Source organism: Nycticebus coucang, chromosome 4 (assembly GCF_027406575.1).
Source record: "Nycticebus coucang isolate mNycCou1 chromosome 4, mNycCou1.pri, whole genome shotgun sequence".
In the NCBI taxonomy this organism is placed as follows: Eukaryota; Metazoa; Chordata; class Mammalia; order Primates; family Lorisidae; genus Nycticebus; species Nycticebus coucang.
The window spans coordinates 111,865,406-111,891,870 of record NC_069783.1 but is presented as its reverse complement, the minus strand read 5'-3'; the positions used below and the strand labels follow the sequence as shown (position 1 = coordinate 111,891,870).

Below are 26,465 nucleotides of genomic sequence, written 5' to 3'. Positions count from 1 at the left end.
TTCCCTTTCTGTCATTCCTAACATTTCTTTCTAGGTGGAATCCTCTGCATTAGCTACCTCATGGTCCCTTGGCAGGGTTGTTCTGGACTGGTTCTTCATGTTGCCTGGAGTTTTCTGCTGATTCTTCCTCATGAGTGGTTTCTTTTATCTGTTTCCTTGCCCTAATTTTCCTTTCACTTCCTCTTGTTCTTTAAGTTCTCGTGCCTGTGGACTAAGGGTTACAGGACCAGAGGGGTGAGAAGGTTGAAGAGCAAAAAAGGGATGAAAGAAAGGGGGACCGAGTGATAAGAAAAAAAAGAAAAATAGAGAAAGGAGAGAGGGTGGGTAAAAGGAACATTGACAAAAAAAGAGAGGCACAGAAAGAGGGAGACAGAACAATATAGGTGTACAGTAGGGTACTTTGACACAACCTTAAAAAAAAACCACCTTCTGGGGGTGCCCAGTTGGGTAGTTCCCTTGAGGTCAGCAGCTCTTTGGTAACCTGATCAGACACAGTACCCCACCTTCACCCAGTAGAGAGGAAAGACAAAAATGCTATAAATCAAATCAAAACAAGCAAACAGAAAACTTTACGGGATAAAATTGGGTGAAAAACCGAATAATAGCAGTAGAAACACTAGCAAAAATGAAGTTCTAATTATTGAAAAAGACAGCAATGGGAAATTTTAATTAAACTAGAAAAATTGAGAAAGAAAAAGGATCTGAATGGAAAAGGTTGAACTTATAAAACAAAATAACATCAACAACATCAAAATAAACAAAAAAACACAACCAAACCAAAAAAAAAAAAAAACACAACCAAAAACAAAGCAGTATGTATATGTTATTGAATATTGTCTGGGCAACATGTGGTCTTCTGGGGTATGAGATGTTAATCACAGTTCTGATATGACTGGAGGGTGCTGATTTCTCAACCCCCAGCAGGTAGACACCCTAAATCTCTCTTCAGCCCACTTAAAGGGCACTTTGAACTGGTTCACTTGCTGAGCAGAAGCTTTCCCAGGAAAGTGCTTGTCGCTGGAATCACTGCTGAAGTGGCTATCCACTTACCCAGTGTGCCAAAACCGGTCTCACTCTGCCCCTGAGGGTTAGGGCTGCAAGGTGGCTCAGACCCCGCCCTTAGGCTACTTGGTCGCTGGATTACGAGCTCCCACCCAATTTTAGCTCTGCAACCCTGAGGGCGGAGCTTGCTGGGGCAGATCGCTCACAATGGCTCCCTGTGACCCACCGCCAAACACCATTAGCTCCGTCTGGCTCAGCGGCTCAGACTGGGTCCCTAGACAACGGCCAAAGTTCTCCGCACTCCCGCTCAGGCTCTCCCCAAGGCAGTTCAACTGAGTGCCAAGTCCAAAGACACCTAAACAGTTCACAGGTAAGGCCTTGCTGGTCTGCAGTCTCGCTGCTACTGAACTTACAGTTGCGGGCGGGTTTAGACGGATTGAACACACGCGACCACTTGCCGGTTTTCCACTGTTTTAGTCCTCCTCTTGGGGTCCAGAAGTCTCTCGCTGACTCCCTGTATCCGCGCAGGGGGTGATGATAGGCAGATCCCACCAGCCAGAGACGCCCAGAGTTCTATTTCCCCAGATTTTCCAGCTCCTTCTTAAACTACGCAGGTCACGAAGCACTAACCGTCTCAGAAACCTCAATACTGCAGACTCGATTCGCGGGACGGCGTGGGTGAAATTCGGTTTTTTCAGTTTTATTAGTTGTAGCTAACATGTTCTCTGGATCAGTAAGAGTACAAAGAAGTCCATTAACTGAGCAGCACCTCCTAGCTCAGGATGGGAATCACAGATCATTTGCTCAATTACTACATTAGTAGAAGGTCATCATCCCTCTGCTGAGCTTGTTGCCTTACGAATTCTCGGGCCATAGTGATCCGTGGGCCTTTGCCCGAACCCGCAGCGACACCCCTTTAAGCTCCTCTATGTAAGTGGAGACGCGCCCAGAGCCTCGTTGTCCCATTGCTGGTCTTCATTCCCTGTATCCGACGTGGTCACTATGGTCCCCTCTGGTCCCCTCCTCTCCAGCCACCGCCTCCTCGCTCACCTCATCCGCACCCCTCTTTCCAAAGACGGTGGTGGCAGCAGCGACTCGGAGGAGGCCGGAGGTCACCATGGCTCGGAAGGGTCAGCCACAGAGACCCCTCCACGGTCTCTGTTACCTCTCACTTCACCCCGGGATACCCCCTCCCACCCCCCCAGCTCGCTGTCCTGCTGCCTGGTAACCTGCCTCTCTGGGCCTTCCCTTCCTCCTCCCCAGGCTACACGGGCTGTCCTGGCAGTCCAGCCCTTCCACTCCCATGTTTACTGCTGACGCCCTGCAGAAGAAGTGGAACAATCTGTTTTCGAATAATCTCTTTTTGCTTCAGATTGTGTTAATGGTCAATTTCTCCTCCCGCACCACATCCATGGATATCCAAAGAAATTTAGAAGCAAATGTGGAAAAGCGAACCAAAGACACTTACGGGCCACCAATGGGGAAGCGCCTGCTGGTGTTCATGGACGACATGAACATGCCCAAGGTGGGGCACGATGCTGCTTGTGGTTGTGTTGGGGTGTGTGCATTTGGAGTGAGTGTGAGAGCCCCTTCTTTAGCGCTGCCTGGTGTGCACAGGTGTATAATGTTCCTGGGATGGTCCTACTCTTACTGATGGCGCTCTTTAGTTTCCTGGAGGAGGAAGGCAGGCAGCAGGCAACCTCTGAGCCTATATTCAGCATGCCTTTGAGTAAGTGGTTCCCACATGAACTCTACTTTAAATGATATTACTGTTCTTGGCCCCAGATACATGGAAAGCAACAGGGCAGACACTTCCCAAGAATTTCTCTGGATTTGCTGAGGAAGGAAAGCTTTAGCTGTAAGATGGGTGTGTTTCTGGGGCCAGAGCCTGAGAAACAGAGTTTTGCACTTAGCATACTAGAATTTAAATTTATATCATTTCACAGAACCATTTTATACTGAAAATCTATCTTCCAGAAGAACTATATGTTAAGCCAGGATTCATCCGTCCATCCATCCATCTATATACAGGGCTTCCATAAAGTTTGAGGTACCCATATTCATTTATCTGTCTATTCTATGTATCCATCTACATCTCTGTTTTCTATCCACCCATCCACCCCTCTGGTCATCCTTCCAGGTATCCATCTGTCCACTCTTTCACTTGTCTGTCAGTCCACCCATCTGTTCATTGACTCATCCATCTGTCCATCTATCTGTTCATCTGTCCACCTATTCATTCACTTGTCTGTCTATCCATCCATTCACCCAACTACTCACCTGTCCATTCATCTGTCCATCTGTCCCTCTACCTGTCTGTCCCTTCAGTCCTCTGTCTGTCCATCCATCTAATTAACATTTACAGAGCACCTCTTATGGGACTGGTGCTGTGCAGTGTGTAAAGCCTGTGTAGTCCTTGCCTTCATAAGGCTTACAGTCTTAGTGAGTGAGACAGACTTAAAAAAATCACAAGTGAATATGTAATTGTAAAGCATGAGAAACCCTATGAAACTAAAACCAAGGTGTTCTGAGAGAATAATAGGCAAAATAAGATTTAGTTTAGATGGTCAGTCAGCAAAGGCCTCTCTGAATTCTGCTTTATGATACTACTATTCTCTTTTCTTTAAAAAAAAAATCAAGGTGGATGAATATGGCACACAGCAGCCCATTGCCTTGCTGAAATTGCTGTTGGAGAAAGGCTACTTGTATGACCGTGGGAAGGAGCTGAACTGTAAAAGCATTCGAGACCTTGGCTTTATTGCTGCCATGGGAAAAGCTGGTGGAGGCCGCAATGAAGTCGACCCAAGATTTATCTCACTGTTCAGCGTCTTTAATGTGCCATTCCCATCAGAGGAGTCTTTGCATTTAATTTATTCCTCCATCCTGAAAGGCCATACCTCGGTAACTTGACTTTAATCTGATGTCTGTCCTTATGCAGGGCTGACTTAGCCATCCGGTGCAGCAGGGACAATGCCAAGGGCCTGTGATACCTCTAAGGGCCCAGGAAAATGTTTTAATTTCTTTCAAAATCAGGAGGAAAAATCGTCTTTATACCAGTGGAGTTACAAATTATAATTTTAACATATTTTTATAGAGGAAGGGGTCCAAAAAGACAAAAGTACCTAAGGCCCATGGTAGTGATGAAGTGGCCCTGAGTTACATACACCACACTGAGTTACAGCAGTGACTCAACCAAGGGCCTGGGGTTCTGATTCAGTCCCTATTCTGCTCCTTGAGCAAGTCCCTTGAGCTCTCCCCATGCCCATTCTTATCCGGAGCAGGGAGATGATGGTACTCACCTCGCTGGAGCTGGAGAGAATGAGAGGAGAAAAATGTGTGTAAAATGTGTGTGACAGTGCCTAGCACATAGCAGATACTCACTAGACAATAGTTATTGCTGGAATCAGGAGGACTTATGTGTCCCCCAAAGGTAACCCATTTATTTAAATAATAACCTTTTGATCCTGACACTTCCCTACTAAAGCAGAGTCTGCACACTCCAGGTGGGTGAGGCCAAGGCGTGGAGTAGGCCACGTGTGAGGCATTTGCTTTCAGAACTATGAGGTCTGTGCCACTCAGATACAACTCAGACTGAGGGCTTGTTTGGGCCTTTGGTTTCACATCATATTGACTTGTCAGTTACTATGAAAATCAAGAGTGACAAAAGCAGATCAGATGATGAGCTTCTCTGGTATTTTAACTTTTTTTAGCTCCTTTTAAAATGATAAAATTGACTTAGTCACTATTCTAAAGTATATAGTTGTATGGCATTTAGCCCACTCACAACGTTGTGCAACCACCACCACTATCGAATTCTAGAATATTTTCATCCCCCCAAAAGGAAACCCATACTCCATAGCAGTTACTCCCATCCCATCCCTTGTCCCCCAGCAACCAGTAGTTTACCTCTTGTCTCTATGGATGCGCCTATTCTGGGTTTTTCCCATAAATGGCATCATATGTGGTCATGATGTTTTCTGTAGCAATGAACCTCGTTCCTTTTTATGGCTAAATCCTATTCTCTTGTGCATGTATTCATCTATTCATTCATCTATTGAAGGACATTTTTTGGGGGGGGTCTTTTCATTTTTTTAGACATTTCATGAAAGCATTGCAGCCTTGAGTGATGGGCTGACGATCTGCACGTTAGCACTTTACAAAAATGTTATTCAGGATCTACCTCCTACACCTTCAAAGTTCCATTACATCTTTAACCTTCGAGATCTCTCTCGAGTTTTTAATGGTCTTGTCCTCACTAACCCAGAGAGGTGAGTTTGGTTTCTTTTACTAAAATATCTGCCATAGGTATGACAATTTCTTTTATTCTTTTATGACAGAGAACTTATCAACGATTTTGATGGTCAGTGTATTAATTACCCAGTGTTTTTGCATATGTTAAATAAGAAAATAGACAAATGTTTGGCATAAGGCCTGGTACGTTGTTAGTGGAAGACAGGTGGAACCAAGAGCAGCAGCAACGTCCACGTGTGAACAGTGTGTCAGGCCCCGGCAGAGAGACTGAGGGACGACTTTGTTGAACTCTGATTTTCACTTCTGAACTTGGGATTTCCCTGCATGGAGCCTTTCATGCAACTGCATCGTTTCCGGTTGCCCATTGGTTATGTGTGTCTTAGGAGAAATAAGCAGAAAACAGGAAGGATTTATGTCTGGGTATGGAAAATTTCCCACTAAAACTAGACTTACGTTTTCAAATGAATGTCTACTTTAGGCTATGTAGATTTGCAAACAGAATCCAATTATGTGGATTCATGTTATGAGTCAGTGAAATACTGAAAACTGAATTAAGGTCTTCCCATGAACTCAAACTTGCTCTTTGCTCTGCCCATGAGGTTGTGCAGAATGTCAGTCCAGGAGAGAATAGCTCCAGGTATTTTGGGTGGAGCGATGGGTCTTTGCCAGAAACCAGGGAAAGTTCTGGAACTGGGGCCAGATGGAGTTGACTCTTAGAAAAAGGAGCTGCCAGTAGCTCTGATCTTGATTTAGAGTTCATATATTCTAGCAAGTATGGGTGATATTATGTACTTACTTTATGTCACTTGTGGCATGTAGATAACACTCCCCCCCCCCTTATAGTAAGATAAGTTATAGATGATGACTTTGTGGTCTTTACATTTAATTTGTTAGTTTCTGTTGGGCACAGAATTGGAGGGGGGGACTATAGAAATGTTGGTCCTTTCTTGCTCCCTGAGTAAGCATTTGAAAATGGTGGCATAAGCCCCACTCTTCTGTATGTGGCCTCATGGCTGATTTTGCCCCTTGTATTTTGCAGATTCCAGACTGTGGCTCAGATGGTGAGAGTCTGGAGGAATGAGTGTCTGAGAGTCTTTCACGACCGACTGATCAGTGAAATGGACAAGCAGCTGGTGAGTACATTGATATGTACCAGCCAATACAAGACTCTAACCACAGAATTCTCTGAGTAAAACAAACAAGCATTAAAAAAAAAAGTGTATTTTTTTATATAGGACACCAATTGCAGAAAAATAGTCACTAACAATAGGAGTCAACAGGGAAAGGAGGGTGGGTTGGTTATTAAGTACCTTGTAGTAATTGAGAAAAAAAAACCAAATGCAAATTTGTTTAGGTCTTTTCTTGACAAGTTTTAGTGCATACGCTGTTGGTGAATTTGGGTCCTTAAGTGGGCTTTTGTTTTAAGGTACAAGAGTACATAAGAAGCTTGGTTATGGAGCATTTTAATGATGAATTGGAGATGGTGATGAGAGATCCCATACTATTTGGAGACTTCCGGATGGCTCTGCATGAAGACGAGCCACGCATTTATGAAGACATCCAAGACTACGAGGCGGCCAAGGCTCTGTTCCAGGTGTGGAAGAGCTGCACCTTCTCCCAAGGCGCCTATCCTCTCGGAGTGCAGGCCAAGTGGGGGAGCCAAGCCCTGAGTGGGTGCTCAGGAGTGTAATGCCTGTGGTTCTTTCTCAGGGGTCAGATGTAGGCTTGTGTCAGACCTAGTGGTTCCCACAGTCAGGAATTTGTTAAACCCAGACTCCTCTGGCGTGCCCCCTGTGGTTCACTTGATCAGGCCAACAAAGGGTCCCGAGGTTCTGATGCATAGCTGGGTTTGGGGACACTCATTGGATTCTCTTATATTCATTTACATTTAAATTCAGGAGATGAGCCTTCTGATCTGCTGTGTCTTGTGGCTGGCCAATCAAAATCCAGCAGATCAAAATCTTGATTGTGAAAGCCAGATGAAGCCTGTAGGCACAAAAGATTTAATTATTTCAACTACTATAGATGGTCAGAAAAATCTCTCCTCCATTCTTAATCTCTCCACCTCTTAAAATCCAGTGATCCTTTAAAACAAATTTTCTTCTAAATTCAGGAAATTCTTGAAGAATATAATGAAAGTAACACCAAAATGAACTTGGTTCTTTTTGATGACGCCCTGGAGCACTTAACCCGGGTGCACCGCATCATCCGAATGGACCGCGGCCATGCTCTGCTAGTGGGTGTCGGGGGCTCGGGGAAGCAGTCTCTTGCAAGGCTAGCTGCCTTCACAGCTGGCTGCGAGGTGAGTCTCCCTCCTCTCCCAGAAAAAGTGTATTACGCCAGTTTCTGCCATTGGTATTTGTGTAACTATGGGAACAGTCCATAGCAAGTCATACCGTGATGTTTTTAGGGAGTATAGAGGTGGGTTTGGTTTTAACTTTCAGGGAGTATAGAGGTGGGTGGGTTTTAACTTTCTTATTTTTGGCTTGGTATTGTTTTTACTGACTGTGCAAAGCATCTAACTACAGACGCTTGTTGATATATGATGCCATTACATCCTGATAAACCCATCATAAATCAAAAATATAGCTTGATGGCTTGGCACCTGTAGCACAGTGTTTACGGCACCAGCTACATGCAATGAGGCTGGTGGGTTCGAGCCCAGCCCGGGCCAGCTAAACAACAATGACAACTGCAACAAAAAAATAGCAGGGCTTTGTGGTAGGCACCTGTACTCCCAGCTACTTGGGAGGCTGACGCAAGAGAATCGCTTAATAACCAAGAGTTTGAGGTTGCTGTGAGTTGTGACGCCACAGCACTCTATAGAGGGTGACATAGTGAGACTCTGTCTCAAAAAAAAAAAAAAATATATATATTTATATATATAATGATGAAAATGCATTTAATACCCCAATAAACCCATTGGAAGGTTGAAAAATCATAAGTCAAACTATTTTAAGTTAGGACTGTCTGTTTTAGAATATGAGAATATGTCAAATCAAATTCAAAAATCAAACATAAGCAAGTCCTGTGAATTGTGGTGTGTCATGTGGTGGAGGCTTGGCCCAGATCTTAGGGGACTCATTGTATCAGATCAGCAATTTGCTGGCTGCTCGATCAGTACAACTGGCACACACAGTGTTAAGCTTAGACTGTTTTGACCTGTTGTTGGACATTTAGCTTTTCCCTTGTTTTATTATTATAGACAGTGCAGTGATGAACATCTTATGTCAGATATCTTTAAATATTGTTCAGTTTTTTGCATAGGATCACTCTTTTTAGAAATCGATTAATTGGGTGGCGCCTGTGGCTCAGTGAGTAGGGTGCCGGCCCCATATGCCGAGGGTGGCGGGTTCAAACCCAGCCCCAGCCACACTGCAACAAAAAAATAGCCGGGCGCTGTGGCGGGTGCCTGTAGTCCCAGCTGCTCGGGAGGCTGAGGCAAGAGAATCGGGTAAGCCCAAGAGTTAGAGGTTGCTGTGAGCCGTGTGACGCCACGGCACTCTACCCGAGGGCAGTACAGTGAGACTCTGTCTCTACAAAAAAAAAAAAAGAAATCGATCAATTAATTGATGGGTTAAAGGATATATGCTTTTTAAAGACTTTTGATATGTGGCACTAGATTTCTCATTAGAAAGGCTAGGCCTAAACTCACGGAGTTTGCTTCCTTGCAGGAGGAGTAAAAAAGACCTAGGAATGCAGAGAAGGGGAGAGACAAGTTACCTGATTGCTAACTTAGTTAAAAATAGGCTTGAAGCAAAAAATGACAAAGTTTTTTTTTTCTAGCAAATATTAAATATGAGTGGTGGGTATAGGATCACTTTTATTTATCATGCTTGGTTTATTTTTTAAAATGTCTTAATTAACAACCAGTTATACCCCACAACAAAGGATTACGCTAATTTATGCTACTGGCAATGTCTGTTTTCTTTTTTCTTTCTTTCTTTTTTTTTATTTTTGAGACAGAGCCTCAAGCTGTCGCCCTGGGTACAGTGCCATGGCATCACAGCTCACAGCAACCTCAAACTCCTAGGCTTAAGCAATTCTCTTGCCTCAGCCTCCCAAGTAGCTGGGACCACAGGCACCCGCTACAACACCTGGCTGTTTTTTGTTGCAATTGTCCAATTGTCGTTGTTTGGCAGATCTGGGCTGGATTTGAACCTGCCAGCTCTGGTGTATGTGTCTGGTGCCTTAGCTGTTTGAGCCACAGGTGCCGAGCGCATGTCTGTTTTCTTCATACTCTTGCCAATGCTGGGTATTTCATTCTGATATTTGCCAATATTAGAGAAGGAAAATATTGCAGTTTAAAGAATACTTTCTTCAATTAAAACTAAAGTTTGAATATCTTTTTATATGTTCACTGGACATTTGCCTTTTTATCTTTTGTGAGTTGCCTCTCTATATGCTTATTGGTTTGTGAGAACTCTTTATATAGGACAGCCATCATGGTTCATTCAATGAATTCAGCTTATGGTATTACACAAATATTGACCTTTTGTCTATAGTATTTTTAAAAGAATGAAAAACTAATATGCTTGATTTACCTTTAAAGCTGATAAAATATATAATTGAATTCATTAATTATTAAAATATAGTTGTTTTATAATTGCTTTTTACATTTTTTCTGTAGTATAAAACATTCCCCTCTGGCAAAGTTCGTTTTTTTTTTTTTCTATTGATTTGTCCTGGCAAACCCAAGGCCTTTTCCTTTGATGTAGCACCTTGAGAAACAGCAGAGAGAGGGTGTCAAGGGACAGAAGTTGGGAGGAGGATCAGGACACATTATTAGGCTGTGGCTGGGCCCTGGGAAACAGAAGGGGTTTGGTAATGGGATCAGAGCAGGCCTTCACACGGCATAATGCCAGGAGCTGCTGGAGAGAGGACAGGCAGTGCAGGCATTGGACAGAATTGGACACCAGTCTACTGGCTGGTGCATGACTGTGTGTGTGAGTGCATAGAATTCAGGGAAAGGGGGAACAGAGAACTCTCAGTTTCTATAAATATGACATGTTTCCAAAATTAGGGTTGCTGGTCACAGTGAAATTTTTAACTTCTGTCTCTGAGCTAAATTAAATACTCAACCAGAAAAGATATGCTTTTACTTACATTTATGTCTTTTTCATGGGTAAATAGTATTTTCTTGTTCAAGACTTTAAAATGGCTTCTCATTGAATTTATTAACACATCTCCTCACAATTCATCTAATTTCACATCAACTGTAGCACGTGGCTGTGCACCCTTTAGGTGGCGTGTGTATAATCTTCCTTTCCCTTATAACTTGGCCCCGGGGCTACTTCCTTCCTGTCTCCCCTGCCTTGCCTTCCCCCCTCTTAGTAGCTCATAGGTTCTTGTTTTCATGACAAGGAGGCCTTCTCTAGCCCACGTACTCCCATTTGGACAGCCTTGTGCCTTCTGCATGCTGCTGGTGGTGATGTACTCTGTGGCTTGGTGACTTTGTGCTTTGTGATTTGGTAACCATTCTGTGGCTTGGTCACTGTGCTCTGTGACTTGGTGGCTTGGTGCTTTATGGCTTGGTGGCTTGGTGCTTTGTGGCTTGGTAAGATTTTGCTCAGTGGCTTGGTAACTTTTTGTTCTATGGCTTGGTGACTTTGTGCTCTGTGGCATGGTGACTTTGTGCTCTGTGGGATGGTGACTTTTTGCTCTATGGCTTGGTGACTTTGTGCTCTGTGGCTTGGTGACTTTGTGCTCTGTGGCTTGGTGACTCTGCTCTGTGGCTTGGTGACATTATGCTCCATGGGTTGGTGACTTTGTGATCCATGGGTTGGTGACTTTGTGCTCTGTGGCTTGGTGGCTGTGCTCCATAATTTAGTGACTTTGTGCTCCATGGCTTGGTGGCTGTGCTCCATGATTTGGTGACTTTGTGCTCCGTGGCTTGGTGACTGTGCTCCATGGCTTGGTGACATTGTACTCCATGATTTGGTGACTTTGTGCTTCATGGCTTGACGACTGTGCTCCATGATTTGGTGCCTTTGTTCTCTGTGGCTTGGTGACTGTACTCTGTGGCTTGGTGACATTGTACGCCATGATTTTGTGACTTTGTGTTCCATGGCTTGGTGACTTTGCTCCATGATTTGGTGCCTTTGTGCTCTGTGGCTTGGTGACTGTGCTCTGTGGCTTGGTGACATTGTACTCCATGATTTGGTAACTTTGTGCTCTGTGGCTTGGTGACTGTGTGCTCTATGGCTTGGTGACTGTGCTCTGTGATTTGGTGACTTTGTGCTCCATGATTTAGTGACTTTGAGCTCTGTGGCTTGGTGACTTTGTGCTCTGTGGCTTGGTGATTTTGCGCTCTGTGGCTTGGTGACGTTGTGCTCTGTGGCTTGGTGACTTTGTGCTCTGTGGCTTGGTGATTTTGTGCTCTGTGGCTTGGTGACTTTGAGCTCTGTGGCTTGGAGACTTTGTGCTCTGTGGCTTGGTGATTTTGTGCTCCGTGGCTTGGTGATGTTGTGCTCTGTGGCTTGGTTACTGCATTCTGTGACTTGGTGATGTTGTGCTCTATGGCTTAGTGACTCTGTTCTGTGACTTGGTGATGTTATGCACCATGATTTGGTGACTTTGTGCTCTGCGGCTTGGCAACTGTGTTCTGTGACTTGGTGACTTTGTGCTCTGTGGCTTGGTGACTGTGTTCTTTTGCTTGGTGATGTTGTGCTGTGATTTGGTGACAATGTGCTGTGTGACTTGGTGACTTTGTACTTGGTGACGTGGTGACTTTCTGCTCTGGACCTTGGTGACTTTGTGCTCTGTGGTTTGGTGACTTTGTGCTCTGTGGCTTGGTAATTTTCTGCTCTATGACTTAGTGACACTGTGCTCCATAGCTTAGTGACTTTATGCTCCATAGCTTGGTGATTTTGTGCTTCATGGTTTGGTGACATTGTGTTCCATAGCTTGGGGACGCTGTGCTCCATGGCTTGGTGACATTGTGCTCTGTGACTTGGTGACCTTGTGTTCCATGGCTTGGTGACATTGTGCTGTGTGGCTTGTTGACTTTGTGCTGTGTGGCTTAGTGACTTTGTGCTGTGTAGCTTGGTGACTTTATGCTCTGTGATTTGATGACTTTGTGCTCCATTGCTTGGTAACTTTGTGTTCCGTGGCTTGGTGACAGCATTCTGTGACTTGGTGACTTTGTGCTCTGTGGCTTGGTGATTGTGTTCTTTTGCTTGGTGATGTTGTACTCTGTGACTTGGTGACATTGTACTCTTTGATTTGGTGACTTTGTGCTGTGAGACTTGGTAACTTTGTGCTCTGTGGTTTGGTGACTGTGTTCTGTGAGTTAGTGACTTTGTGCTCTGTGGCTTGGTGACTTTGCGCTCCACGGCTTGGTGACTAGGTCTCTGTGGCTTGACGACGTGGTCTGCAGCTTGGTGACTCTGTGCTCTGTGGCTTGGTAACATCGTACTCCATGGGTTGGTGACTTTGTGCTCCATGGCTTGGTGACTTTGTGCTCCTCGGCTTGGTGATTTTGTCCTCTGTGACTTGGTGACTGTGTTCTGTTACTTGGTGACTGTGTTCTGTTACTTGGTGACTTTGTGCTCCATGACTTGGTGACTGTGCTCCATGGCTTGGTGACATTGTGCTCTGTGGCTTGGTGACATTTTGCTCCGTGGCTTGGTGACTGTTCTGTTACTTGGTGACTTTGTGCTCCGTGGCTTGGTAACTTTGTGCTCCGTGGCTTGGTGACTGTGTGCTCTGTGGCTTAGTGACTTTGTGCTCTGTGGCTTGGTGACATTTTGCTCCGTGGCTTGGTGACTGTTCTGTTACTTGGTGACTTTGTGCTCCGTGGCTTGGTAACTTTGTGCTCCGTGGCTTGGTGACTGTGTGCTCTGTGGCTTAGTGACTTTGTGCTCTGTGGCTTGGTGACTTTGTGCTCAGTGGCTTGGTGACTGTGTTCTGTGACTTAGTGACCTTGTGCGCTGTTGCTTGGTGACTTAGTCTCTGTGACTTGATGATGTGCTTTGTGACTTGGTGACTCTGTGCTCTGTGGCTTGGTAACATTGTACTCCATGGGTGGTGACTTTGTGCTCTGTGGCTTGGTGGCTCTGCTCTGTGGCTTTGTGACACTGTGTTCCATGGCTTGGTGACTTTGTGCTCTGTGGCTTGGTGACATTGTGCTCCGTGGCTTAGTGACACTGTGTTCCATGGTTTGGTGAAACTGTGTTCCATGGTTTGGTGACTTTGTGCTCCAGGGCTGTGTGACTTTGTGTTCCATGGCTAGTGACTTTGTGCTCTGTGGCTTGGTGACTTTGTGCTCTGTGATTTGGTGCCTTTGTACTCTGTGATTTGGTGACTTTGTACTCTGTATTGGCAGGTATTTGAGATCTTGCTGAGCCGAGGCTACGGGGAGAGCAATTTCCGGGAAGATCTGAAGAACCTTTATCTGAAACTTGGCATTGAGAACAAAACAATGATCTTTCTGTTCACGGATGCCCACGTGGCCGAGGAGGGCTTCCTGGAGCTCATCAACAACATGCTGACCTCAGGTACCACCCAGCCTCGCTACATCAGCCCCGTGGGGATGGCCTTTTCTCAGCATTCATCACTGCAGGCACTGCTTGTAGCCCTGTGCAGGTTGCCCCTGCCCTCTCTCACAGCAGCCTGACAGAGGTCTTTGTATCTCATTTTACACAAGAGCTCTGGGGCCCTCCTGTCCTGAGAACCCCCCCTCTGCATGTGTGGTGACAGCAGCAGCTACCATAGCTCGTGCTTACTGAGCAGCCACCCCAGCCACATGCCTTCTGAGCTCTTATAATGTGTGCTCAGTCTGATGAGGAAGCACCATTGTCATCCTCACTTTGTAGCTGAGGAAACAGAGGCACAGAGGCTGCTGTAGAAAATGGAATGGTGGGGCGACGCCTGTGGCTCAGTGAGTAGGGCGCCGGCCCCATATGCTGAGGGTGGCGGGTTCAAACCCAGCCCCGGCCAAACTGCAACAAAAAAAAAAAAAAAAAAAAAAAGGAATGGTGGCTCCTCCCATAGATGTATTCTGGCCCTAAGCTCCTAGAACCTGTGAACAGGACATTAATAAGAAAAAGGGTCTTTGTGGATGTAATTCAGTCAAGGATCTGAAATGGCATCCTGGATCTAAGGTAGGTCCTCAATCCAGTGACAGTGATCCTTAGAAAAGAAGGGAGAGGGAGATTTGCGACAGAGAATGAGGCCCTGCAAAGAAGCAGCCAGAGATTTCCACAAGCCAAGGGATGTCTGGAGCTGCCTGAAGCCAGAAAAGCTGAGAAAGGATCAATCCTCCCCTCCAGCCTTTGGCAGGGATGTCAGGTACCTTGGCCTCAGTCCTCTAGAACTGTGAACTTTATGTTTCTAAAAGAAAGAGAGAAATGTCTTTCTTTATTGTTTTAAATTACCCAGTTTGTGATGATTACTTACGGTAGGTAACACCTAACATGTCCCAGGGCTCCCAGTTGAGGAGCACTGAGGTGGTACCAGTGTCATATCCGTGCTCACAACCATGTTGTGCTGTCAAAATCCCTTCTGCGGTGGAGCCTGTGAAGTTTCATGCTGACTTTGCTTGACCAAGTGGCCGAAGGCAACTTCTCTTTTTTTCCTAGGGACCTGTTGCATTTATTGCTTATTCATTTTGCCACCTGACTGTGTTTCTTATTGTATTGCTGTATTATTCATTGAGTTTTCTGAGTAACATTTATTATAAAAAATGGTAAGCATAACAGTAAGATTGAGAGAATTGATAGTGAACCCCTTCGTGCCACCTAGAGGCCACCATTCATATTTTCCTTTCTTGCTTTATCACATATATAAACAGCTCTCCCTCCCTCTCTTCTCACATCTCATTTTTTGATGCCTTCCAGAGTCAATGGCAACATCAGCACACTTGCCTCTTAATGCTTCTGCATGCCTGTCATTGTCTAGAGTCCAATTTTTGTTTGCAGTGTTTTTGATGTAAAATTTAAACACAATGCAAGGCACACATTTTAAAGCATGTATTTGCTGTTTTGACCATTGAGTTTTAAGCCGTGTCTGTTTTGATGGGTCATCAGCTTTTTTGTTTTTGAGACGGAGTCTTCTTCTGTCACTTGAGTTAGAGTGCTGTGACAATAGCTTATGGCAACTGCAAACTCTTAGGCTCGAGTGATTCTCTTGGCTCAGCCTCCCAAGTAACTGGGACCACAGGTGCTTGCCACAACACATGGCTAGTTTTTCTGTTTTTAGTAGAGATGGTGTCTCACTCTTGCTCAAGCTAGTCTTGAATTCCTGAACTCAAATGATCCATCTACTTCAGCCTCCTAGAGTGCTGGACTTATATGTGTGAGCCACCATGCCAGGTTGGGTTGTCAGCTTTTTGAGTGCAGGGGCCATGTAACCCACTTGTTTTTATCCCACACAGTTTATTTCAGATACTGGATCTGGTAGGGAATAAGTCAGTCATGACCTCTGCCTTCCCTGAAAGTGAGTATGTGTGGGCTGATTAATATCAACAACAGAAACACACAAAGATACAGCAATAACCAATTGCAATAGGGGCTTTGAATGAGAAGAACAGGTGTTATGAGAGGACTCGGGTGCTGTCTGTCTCAGTTAGACAGGGAAGGCTACACTGTAAGACTTTTCAGCCAACACCTGAAAGATGGTACATTAGATTTCCTGTGGCCGCCATAACACATCACCCCAAATGCAGCAGCTTAAAATAATGCAAATTTATTTCCTTAAGGGTCTGAGGATCAAAGTCAGAAAAGGATCTGAATAAGCTAAAAATCAAGGCACAGGAAGGGATGGCTCCTTCTGGAGGATCCCAAGAAAGGTCTGTTTTTCATCTCTTCCAGCTGCTAGAGGCTGGTCCGTGGTTTGCTCCTTGGTTCACATAGTCCAGTCTCTGTCTCTGTCATCTGGACTCAGATTCTGAGGATCCTTGTGATTGCCTTAGGCCCCCCTAGATAAGCCAAGTCTTTGCCCATCTCAGGACCCTTAACTTAGCCACATCTGCAGAGTTCCTTTTGCAGGAAATATAAGGAAACTTGCCCACAAGTTGCAGGGTTTAGAGTATTGTAGACATCCATGGGAGGCTGTTATTGAGGCCCCCAGATGAGAGTAGAAGCTGGCCAGAGCACTAGAGGTGGAGGAGAGAAATCCATGTGCTGAGGAGCCAACAGGGCAGGTGTGTGTGTGGTTGAGTGGTGGGAGCAGCAGGACACAGTGGAGAGGGCCATTTTCAGGAGATGAGATTTTTTTTTTCCTGGTGCAATGACGTGGTATAGATTTATGTTTCTAAAAGATCCCTCCAGCTGTTGCATTGAGGGGTCTAGACTGGAGGGGGACAAGAGTGGGAGAATGGTGGCCAGTTTGGTGCTGCCTTGCAGTGCAGGTGGGGGATGATGGTGACTCACCCCCCGATCTCTGCCCCCATTTTCATGTGCCTTTCTCCCATGTGGTCTGTCTCTGTGTCCACATTGCCCCCCTTTGTGAAGGCACCTGGTGTTTTAGATTAAGGCCCAACTTAAAGTCATCATTTTAACTTGACAGCCTCTGTAAAGACCTTATTTTCAAATCAGATTATGTTCTGTGGTCCAGGGGGACTGCAGCATGTGAAATGAGTGATTCACTGGTTCTCAGAATAGGGGCTTAGGGTGGGGATGCCAACTTCAGAGTCACCGACAGGTGGTTCATAAAACTACAGGAACAGATGTACTCACCCAGGGGAGAGTTCAGTATCAAGTTCAGGTAGAAGAGGAATGAGCAGGTATCTGAAAGAGGAGAAGGAGAAGAAGGAGGAAATTCTCCTTTGTGCCTTGCAGTCTCAGGACTATGTAGAAGTGTTACAGTGTGGCAGGGAGCCACAACATGGTGGACTGAGAATTCCCCAAGCAGGGACTTATCTGACCACCCGTATCTGGAGACTAAGGGAGAAATGTTGGCACGTGAAATTTATATGCAGAGTTTCTGTGAAAAAATCTGCTGAGACCCAGAGAGACAGATACTTATCAGCCTGGAGCAAGGTAGATAGGTGCCACCCTGGTTTGAAATTTCAGAAGGTTTTTATTAAGATTTTAGGATTCCGGAGACAAGATGGCGGACTGAACCCAGCTTTCAACAGAGGCTCCCGTCCAGAAGGAGGGTTAAGGGACAGGAATTTAGTAAGTATCCTGGTGGACTTGAGCCTCACCAAGTGAGAAGGTTGAAGAACGCACATCAACACCGCTGAAGCAAGCTGTGATCACAAGGACGCAAACAAAAGGTACAAAATCCAACACCAAGCGGACGGGAGTCCCCCTCCCCCATGGGACCGGCTCAAGAGCCCCACAATTAAACAAGCGGGCAGAAATTAAAGGCCCTCCCACTACACTCCACGGGAGAGACCTTCTAAAAACTGGACCTACCTCCCCTACTGGGGTGCCGTGGCGTTCTCCTGCCGGGCATAAAACTGAATAAAACTTTAAAAATCCTTTGCCAGCAACCCTGAATCCCCAACACTCCCCTCCCGCCCACTGAGGTCTGGAGGCCTGTCCCCCAGGAGTTTGGATCCTTGAGTGATTTCTCAAGGGGAGTGGACAGTCCCCGAGTTGCGACTGGTCAGCATTGACTCTGAGGCATGCAAGTGAGGAGAGGGCACCGGGCCGAGGGGGAGTCACACCTCGGCGGCACTTCCCTGTGGTGCGGTGAAGCACCCCTCCCCGTGCATCAATACAGCCAGACATAAAACTGAATGAAACTCTAGCTTCCCCCCCACTCTCACTCAGGGTCTGGGGACCTGTCCCCCAGGAGTTTGGATCCTTGGGTGATTTCTCGAGGGGAGCGCACAGTGCCCGAGCCGCGACTGGTCAGCGCTGACTCTGAGACACGCAGGCGAGGAGAAAGCACTCTACTGAGGGGGAGTCACGCCTTGGCGGCACTTCCCTGCGGATTAGTTGCAGCAGCCCTCCCCGGGCAACATTACGGGGCCGGGCACAAAACTGAATAAAACTCTAGCTTCCCCGCTGAGAGCTGAGAGCCCCTACTCTCACTTGGGGTCTGGAGGCCTATCCCCTAGGAGTTCGGATCCTTGGGTGATTTCTCGAGGGGAGTGCACAGTGCCCGAGCTGCATCAGGTCAGCACTGACTCTGAGACACGTGGGCAAGGAGAGGGCACTCTGCTGAGGGGAAATCAAACCTTGGCGGCACCTCCCTGTGGTGCGGTGCAACAGCCCTCCCTGGGCGGGCGTAAAACTGAATGAAACTCTAGCTTCCCCCCCCACTCCCAATCGGGGTCTGGGGGCCTATCCCCCAAGAGTTCGGATTCTTGGGGGATCTCTTGAGGGGTGTGGACCCAGCATAAACTGTGGCCGCTCAGTGCTGACTCTGGGGCGCGAGACAGAGGAGAAAAGGGTCGGCTGAGTGCCCACACCAGAGCAGCAGTTCCCTGGAGGTAGATCAACAGCCGTTTTTTCTTTAACGGAAGAACACTCACTTCTGGATATTCTGAGGCCACACCCCCTGTCTCCCTGGGCAACCAGAGGAGGCCACCGGTGAGCGGGGGATTTCCTGACACTGCTCACAAACCCGGGAAGCTTCCAGGGCGGGGCCGACCCAGAGAGGTGATCGGACGCAAACCTCCAGTAGCAAAGAGGACACAAACCTCCAGCAGCAAAGACGTTTGAACTCAGAACAGCCCGTCTTCTGTAGGCGATTTCGGCAGGAACAGAGACAGAACCCCGCAAAATTGTCTGTTCTGTTCTGTTAGCAGCATCCATCAGGGATGGGGCTAAGCCTGAGTGAACACCTCCTTCCCATCACCTGCATCAAGCACTCAAAGATGTCAGGCCCCATCTCCTCCTGCTAGATAGCGGCAGTCTGAGGGGGCCTGGCAGACTTCCTTGCGATTCAGGCAGGTGCAAACCCCTGGAGTGTCTGTTCACTGCAGGCAACTGGGTTAGCCATCTGCAGAGATACCAGTGACTGGGTCTGACGGAGGGGCAAAGTGGGGAAGGAGACGTCAACCTTACCAGACTGCTCTGTTTGCTGGGTGGCTCCTCCTGACTCCACGCTGCACTGGGGTGAGCCGTGTCAGAGGAGTCACCAGGCTCCTGTGATCCAGTTCCCAGAGACCTCTTGAACTCTCCCACCCGAGACAGGTGCTGATTGAGACAGTTGATTTGGACCTTTTGAACTGGGCTAATAGACTGAGGACTTTTCAGGCGGTGCCCTGGGTGTGCGGTTGTAGGAAGGTTTGATTCTCCTTTTCCAACTGGGGCCAGAGGTGGGCGGGCGGGGTGACTTAATTGCTGATTTTTCCACACAGCTGAGACTTCAAGCCAGAGTAGAAGTTACAATAGGATCGAACAGAAACCAGCTGAAAACAAGACAGAACCACTTTGCTCCACCACACCAGACAGGGCCCCAGTTTCTCAGGCCACAATACTGTACGGCCCCTCGATAAAGCCCCAGGGGAAAAACCAAAGGGAGTAAAATAACCATGGGGCGGAATCAGCGGGAAAACTCTGGTAACATGAATAACCAGAATAGATCAACCCCCCCAAGAAAAGATACGGCAGATGTGATTGAAGATCCCATTCATAAACAACTGGCTGAGATGTCAGAAATCGAATTCAGAATTTGGATTGCAGACAAGATTAATAAAATGGAATTAGGAATTCGAGGAGAAATTCAAAAGTTGTCTCAAGAATTTAACGAATTTAAAGACAAACCCACCAAAGACTTAGACACACTGAAGCAAGAATTTACAGCCCTCAAAGATATGAAAAATACAGTAGAATCCCTCAGCAACAGAATGGACCAAGCAGAAGAAAGGATTTCTGACATTGAAGATAAAGTCTTCGAACACTCCCAATCTCTCAAAGAGGAAGAGAAATGGAGAGCAAAAACGGATCACTCACTCAGAGAGCTCCCAGATAATTCGAAAAAAAGCAATATAAGAATTATAGGGATTTCTGAGAACGATGAAGTGGCCTCCAAGGGCACAGAGGCCCTTCTGCATGAAATTATGAAAGAAAATTTTCCAGACATGCCTAGAGAATCTGAAATTCAGATAGCAGACAGCTTCAGAACCCCAGCACGATTCAACCCCAATAAGTCATCCCCCAGACATATCATAATTAGCTTCACTAAAGTTAACATGAAAGAGAAGATTCTCAAAGCAGTCCGGCAAAAGAAAACTATTACGTACAAAGGTAAGAATATTAGAATAACTGCAGATCTCTCTGCTGAAACTTTTCAAGCCAGAAGAGGGTGGTCATCAACTTTTAATCTCCTAAAGCAAAATAACTTTCAACCCAGGATCTTGTATCCAGCCAAACTGAGTTTCATCTATGATGGAGAAATTAAATACTTCAATGACATTCATATGTTGAAAATATTTGCCATAAGTAAACCAGCTCTTCAGGATATTCTCAGACCTATCCTCCACAATGACCAACCCAATCCTATACCACAAAAGTAAACTCACTCAGAAACTTCGGATCAAACTCCAACTTCCACACTGGTGAAAGGACTAAAAATGTCCACTGGACCTTTGAAAAACTCGATACCCAAAATTCCACCAGACTTATCAATACTCTCCATCAATGTGAATGGCTTAAACTGTCCTCTAAAGAGGCATAGGTTAGCTGACTGGATACAAAAACTCAAGCCAGATATTTGTTGCATACAAGAGTCACATCTCAACTTAAAAGACAAATACAGACTCAGGGTGAAAGGATGGTCATCCATATTTCAGGCAAATGGTAATCAGAAAAAAGCAGGTGTTGCAATTTTATTTGCAGATACAGTAGGCTTTAAACCATCAAAAGTAAGGAAGGACAAGAATGGTCACTTCATATTTGTTAAGGGTAATACTCAATATGATGAGATCTCAATTATTAATATCTATGCACCCAACCAGAATGCACCTCAATTTATAAGAGAAACTCTAACAGACATGAGTAACTTGATTTCCTCCAGCTCCATAATCGTCAGAGATTTCAGCACTCCCTTGGCAGTGTTGGATCGATCCTCCAGCAAGAAGCTGAGCAAAGAAATCTTAGATTTAAACCTAACCATCCAATATTTAGATTTAGCAGACATCTACAGAACATTTCATCCCAACAAAACTGAATACACATACTTCTCACCAGCCCATGGAACTTACTCCAAAATTGACCACATTTTAGGTCACAAGTCTAACCTCAGTATTTAAAGGAATAGAAATTATTCCATGCATCTTCTCGGACCATCATGGAATAAAACTTGAATTGAGTAACAACAGGAATCTGCATACTCATACAAAAACATGGAACTTAAATAACCTTATGCTGAATGATAGCTGGGTCAGAGATGAGATTAAGAAGGAAATTGCCAAATTTGTGGAACAAAATGACAATGAAGACACGAATTATCAGAACCTCTGGGACACCGCAAAGGCAGTTCTAAGAGGGAAATTTATAGCATTGCAAGCCTTCCTCAAGAGAACGGAAAGAGAGGAAGTTAACAACTTCATGGAACATCTCAAGCAACTGGAAAAGGAAGAACATTCCAACCCCAAACCCAGTAGAAGAAAAGAAATAACCAAAATTAGAGCAGAATTAAATGAAATTGAAAACAAAAGAATAATACAGCAGATCAATAAATCAAAAAGTTGTTTTTTTGAAAAGGTCAATAAAATAGATAAACCTCTGGCCAACCTAATCAGGAAAAAAAGAGTAAAATCTCTAATCTCATCAATCAGAAACAACAAAGACGAAATAACAACAGACTCATCAGAAATCAAAAAAATCCGTAATGAATATTACAAGAAACTTTATTCTCAGAAATATGAAAATCTGAAGGAAATTGACCGATACTTGGAAGCACGCCACCTTCCAAGACTTAACAAGAATCAAGTGGAAATGTTGAACAGACCCATATCAAGTTCAGAAATGGCATCAACTATACAAAACCTCCCTAAAAAGAAAAGCCTGGGACCAGATGGTTTCACGTCAGAATTCTACCAAACCTTTAAAGAGGAATTAGTACCTATATTACTCAACCTGTTCCAAAATGTAGAAAAAGAAGGAAGACTACCCAACACGTTCTATGAAGCAAACATCACCCTGATCCCCAAACCAGGAAAAGACCCAACAAGAAAAGAAAATTATAGACCAATATCACTAATAAATATAGATGCAAAAATATTCAACAAGATCCTAACAAACAGAATCCAGCAACGCATCAAACAAATTATACATCATGACCAAGTTGGTTTTATCCCAGGGTGTCAAGGCTGGTTCAATATACGTAAATCTATAAATGTAATTCAGCACATAAACAAATTAAAAAACCAAGACCATATGATTCTCTCAATTGATGCAGAGAAAGCTTTTGATAATATCCAGCATCCCTTCATGATCAGAACACTCAAGAAAATTGGTCTAGAAGGGACTTTCCTTAAACTGATAGAGGCCATCTACAGCAAACCCACAGCCAATATCATATTGAATGGAGTTAAATTGGAATCATTTCCACTCAGATCAGGAACCAGACAAGGCTGCCCATTGTCTCCATTGCTTTTCAACATTGTAATGGAAGTTTTAGCCACCGCAATTAGGGAAGAAAAGGTGATCAAGGGTATCCATATAGGGTCAGAAGAGATCAAACTTTCGCTCTTCGCAGATGATATGATTGTGTATCTGGAAAACACTAGGGACTCTACTACAAAACTCCTAGAAGTGATCAAGGAATACAGCAGCGTCTCAGGTTATAAAATCAACATCCATAAATCGGTAGCCTTTATATACACCAACAACAGTCAAGTTGAAAAAGCAGTTAAGGACTCTATCCCATTCACAGTAGTGCCAAAGAAGATGAAATATTTGGGAATTTACCTAACAAAAGACGTGAAAGATCTCTATAAAGAGAACTATGAAACTCTAAGAAAAGAAATAGCTGAAAATGTTAACAAATAGAAAAACATACCATGCTCATGGCTAGGAAGAATCAACATTATCAAAATGTCCATACTACCCAAAGCAATATATAATTTCAACACACTCCCTATTAAAGCTCCACTGTCATATTTTAAAGATCTTGAAAAAACATTACTTCGTTTTATATGGAATCAGAAAAAACCTCGAATAGCCAAGACATTACTCAGAAATAAAAACAAAACAGGAGGAATCACACTACCAGACCTCAGACTTTACTACAAATCGATAGTGATCAAAACAGCATGGTATTGGCACAAAAACAGAGAAGTAGATATCTGGAACAGAATAGAGAACCAAGAGATGAATTCAGCTACTTACCGCTATTTGATTTTTGACAAGCCAATTAAAAACATTCAGTGGGGAAAAGATTCCCTATTTAACAAATGGTGCTGGGTGAATTGGCTGGCAACCTGCAGAAGACTGAAATTGGACCCATACCTTTCGCCATTAACTAAGATAGACTCTCATTGGATTAAAGATTTAAACTTAAAACATGAAACTATAAAAATACTAGAGGAGGAGCGCCTGTAGTCCCAGCTACTCGGGAGGCTGAGGCAAGAGAATCGCTTAGGCCCAGGAGTTGGAGGTTGCTGTGAGCTGGGTGAGGCCACGGCACTCTACCGAGGGCCATAAAGTGAGACTCTGTCTCTACAAAAAAAAAAAAAAAAAATACTAGAGGAGAATGCAGGGAAAACCCTTGAAGACATTGGTCTGGGTGAGTATTTCATGAGGAGAACCCCCCGGGCAATTGAAGCAGCTTCAAAAATACACTACTGGGACTTGATCAAACTAAAAAGCATGTGCACAGCTAAGAACACAGTAAGCAAAGCAAGCAGACAGCCCTCAGAATGGGAGAAGATATTTGCAGGGTATATCTCTGACAAAGGTTTAATAACCAGAATCCACAGAGAACTCAAACGCTCAAACGCATCAGCAAGAAAAAAACAAGGGATCCCATCGCAGGCTGGGCAAGGGATTTGAAGAGAAACTTCTCTGAAGAAGACAGGCGCACGGCCTTCAGACATATGAAAAAATGCTCATCATCTTTAATCATCAGAGAAATGCAAATCAAAACTACTTTGAGATATCATCTAACTCCAATGAGACTAGCCTATATCACAAAATCTCAAGACCAGAGATGTTGGTGTGGATGCGGAGAAAAGGGAACACTTCTGCACTGCTGGTGGGAATGCAAATTAATACATTCCTTTTGGAAAGATATATGGAGAACACTCAGAGATCTAAAAATAGATCTGCCATTCAATCCTGTAATTCCTCTGCTGGGCATATACCCAGAAAACCAAAAATCACAACACAACAAAGATATTTGTACCAGAATGTTTATTGCAGCCCAATTCATAATAGCTAAGTCATGGAAAAAGCCCAAGTGCCCATCGATCCACGAATGGATTAATAAATTGTGGTATATGTAGACCATGGAATACTATGCAGCCTTAAAGAAAGATGGAGACTTTACCTCTTTCATGTTTACATGGATGGAGCTGGAACATATTCTTCTTAGTAAAGTATCTCAAGAATGGAAGAAAAAGTACCCAATGTACTCAGCCCTACTATGAAACTAATTTGGGGCTCTCACATGAAAGCTATAACCCAGTTACAACTTAACAATAGGGGGATGTGGGAAAGGGGGTGGGTGGGTAGAGGGAGGGGGATCGGTGGGATCACACCTGTGGTGCATCTTACAGGGGTATTTGCGAAACTTGGTAGATGTAGAATGTAAAGGTTTTGGCACAGTAACTGAGATAAGGCCGGAAAGGCTATGTTAACCACTGAGATAAAAATGTGTCAAATGGTCTATGAAGCGAGTGCATGATCATATCAATGTATATAGTTATGATTTAATAAAAAAAAATAATATGAAAAAAAGATTTTAGGGCATGTGTTTACAAAATGAAGAAGTAAAGAGTTAATAGTCTTATGATTTAATTATAAGGGTTATCTTTTGATTATTAAAACATTCATCAGGGTGAAGGTACTAAATCATAGAACAATTATCAAGGGCAGAACTAAGTAGGTAACAAAATTGCCTTGGGGGATGGGAGAGGAATGAATTGTCTGGGCTCAAGACAATTTTTAATTGTCTTCTAATTCTGCTGATACCCTATCTCCACTAAGCTACTGAATTTTACTCAGATGTCTTCAAACTAGTTTTCTATCTCTTCTGGCCAACATTCTGAAGAATAGGCGTGCTGGTGGTGGGGTGGGTATGAGGCCTGGGGCCATTTCCTTGTAAGTCCTTTGCCTGCATTATATTTCTACCCACATAGAAGGTCCCCAAGACCATCCCCAGGTGTATGATTCACTACGAGGACTTGAAGGATACAGCATACAACAGTGTTCATGGTCATGATTATTGTAGCTAAAGGACACAGAGCATGATCAGCAAAGGGAAAAGGCATGAAGGCTAAAGTCTGAGGAAACCAGACTCAAACTTTCCCCATAGAGTTACATAGGATATGCTTAATTCCCCAATGACAAGTTGTGACAACCTATGTGAAATGTTGTCTACCAGTGAAGCTAGTTCTCCCTGCCCGGGGTCTGTGTTGGGGGACGCATAAGCAGGCACATCTCCCTGGTATGTACTAAAACCCAGGTGGCCAGAGAGGGAGCAGATGGTCTGCATGAAATGCCTTGTTGGGTGAGCAGTTCACAGGGAACTGCTCCCCTCAGCAGTGTAGGGAGCCCTCCCCAAGTCTTAATTCCTAGACACCAGCACAGGCCCACCTGAGGAGCAGGCCTCTCAAAGGTGAGCAGCCTGGGGCCTGCCATATTAACTCTTTCCTGCACAGGAAAACATCAGACAATTTAATAAAAATGTATGATGTGAAATGGTGTAGATATAAGAGAAAGAAGTCTAACTAGCCAGGGCTTCTCAGCTGTAGCATGACTGACACTGGACTGGGCAGCAGCCTGGGTTCAGCAGCATCCCTGGACTCTACTGCCTAGGTACCAGTAGCATTCTTCCCCCATCCCAAGTTGTTTCAACCCCAAATGACTCCAGACATTACTAAAAATCTCTTGGAGGGGGCAGATCAGCACAGCTGAGAATTCCTGCTTCAGAGTTAGAGGTGAGTGAGGCTTTCACTTGTTCCATGTGGTCACCTTTGGCGCTCACAGTAACCCTCCAGGTAAGCAGATGACATTTATTATGCCCACTTTACAGATGAGGAGCTTAAGGCTCAAGGGGCTTTATACACAGGGCAAGTGTTGTGTGAAAGTTGCGTGGTGCAGTGCCACAGAGATTAAGACCTGAAATGAAATTGTATGGTGAAT

The 26,465-nt window shown here is 44.8% G+C and overlaps 1 protein-coding gene across 1 annotated transcript in view; it reads left to right on the top strand.

Moving 5' to 3' along the window:
- The window catches only part of DNAH10 (dynein axonemal heavy chain 10), a 194,262-nt gene that overhangs the window by 118,929 nt on the left and 48,868 nt on the right, over window positions 1-26,465 (top strand). The window contains exons 46-52 of the mRNA XM_053589697.1: window positions 2,375-2,527; window positions 3,643-3,903; window positions 5,098-5,270; window positions 6,293-6,386; window positions 6,680-6,847; window positions 7,367-7,555; window positions 13,580-13,751. Coding sequence (XP_053445672.1) covers window positions 2,375-2,527; window positions 3,643-3,903; window positions 5,098-5,270; window positions 6,293-6,386; window positions 6,680-6,847; window positions 7,367-7,555; window positions 13,580-13,751 — 1,210 coding nt within the window. The remainder of the gene's footprint in view (window positions 1-2,374; window positions 2,528-3,642; window positions 3,904-5,097; window positions 5,271-6,292; window positions 6,387-6,679; window positions 6,848-7,366; window positions 7,556-13,579; window positions 13,752-26,465) is intronic.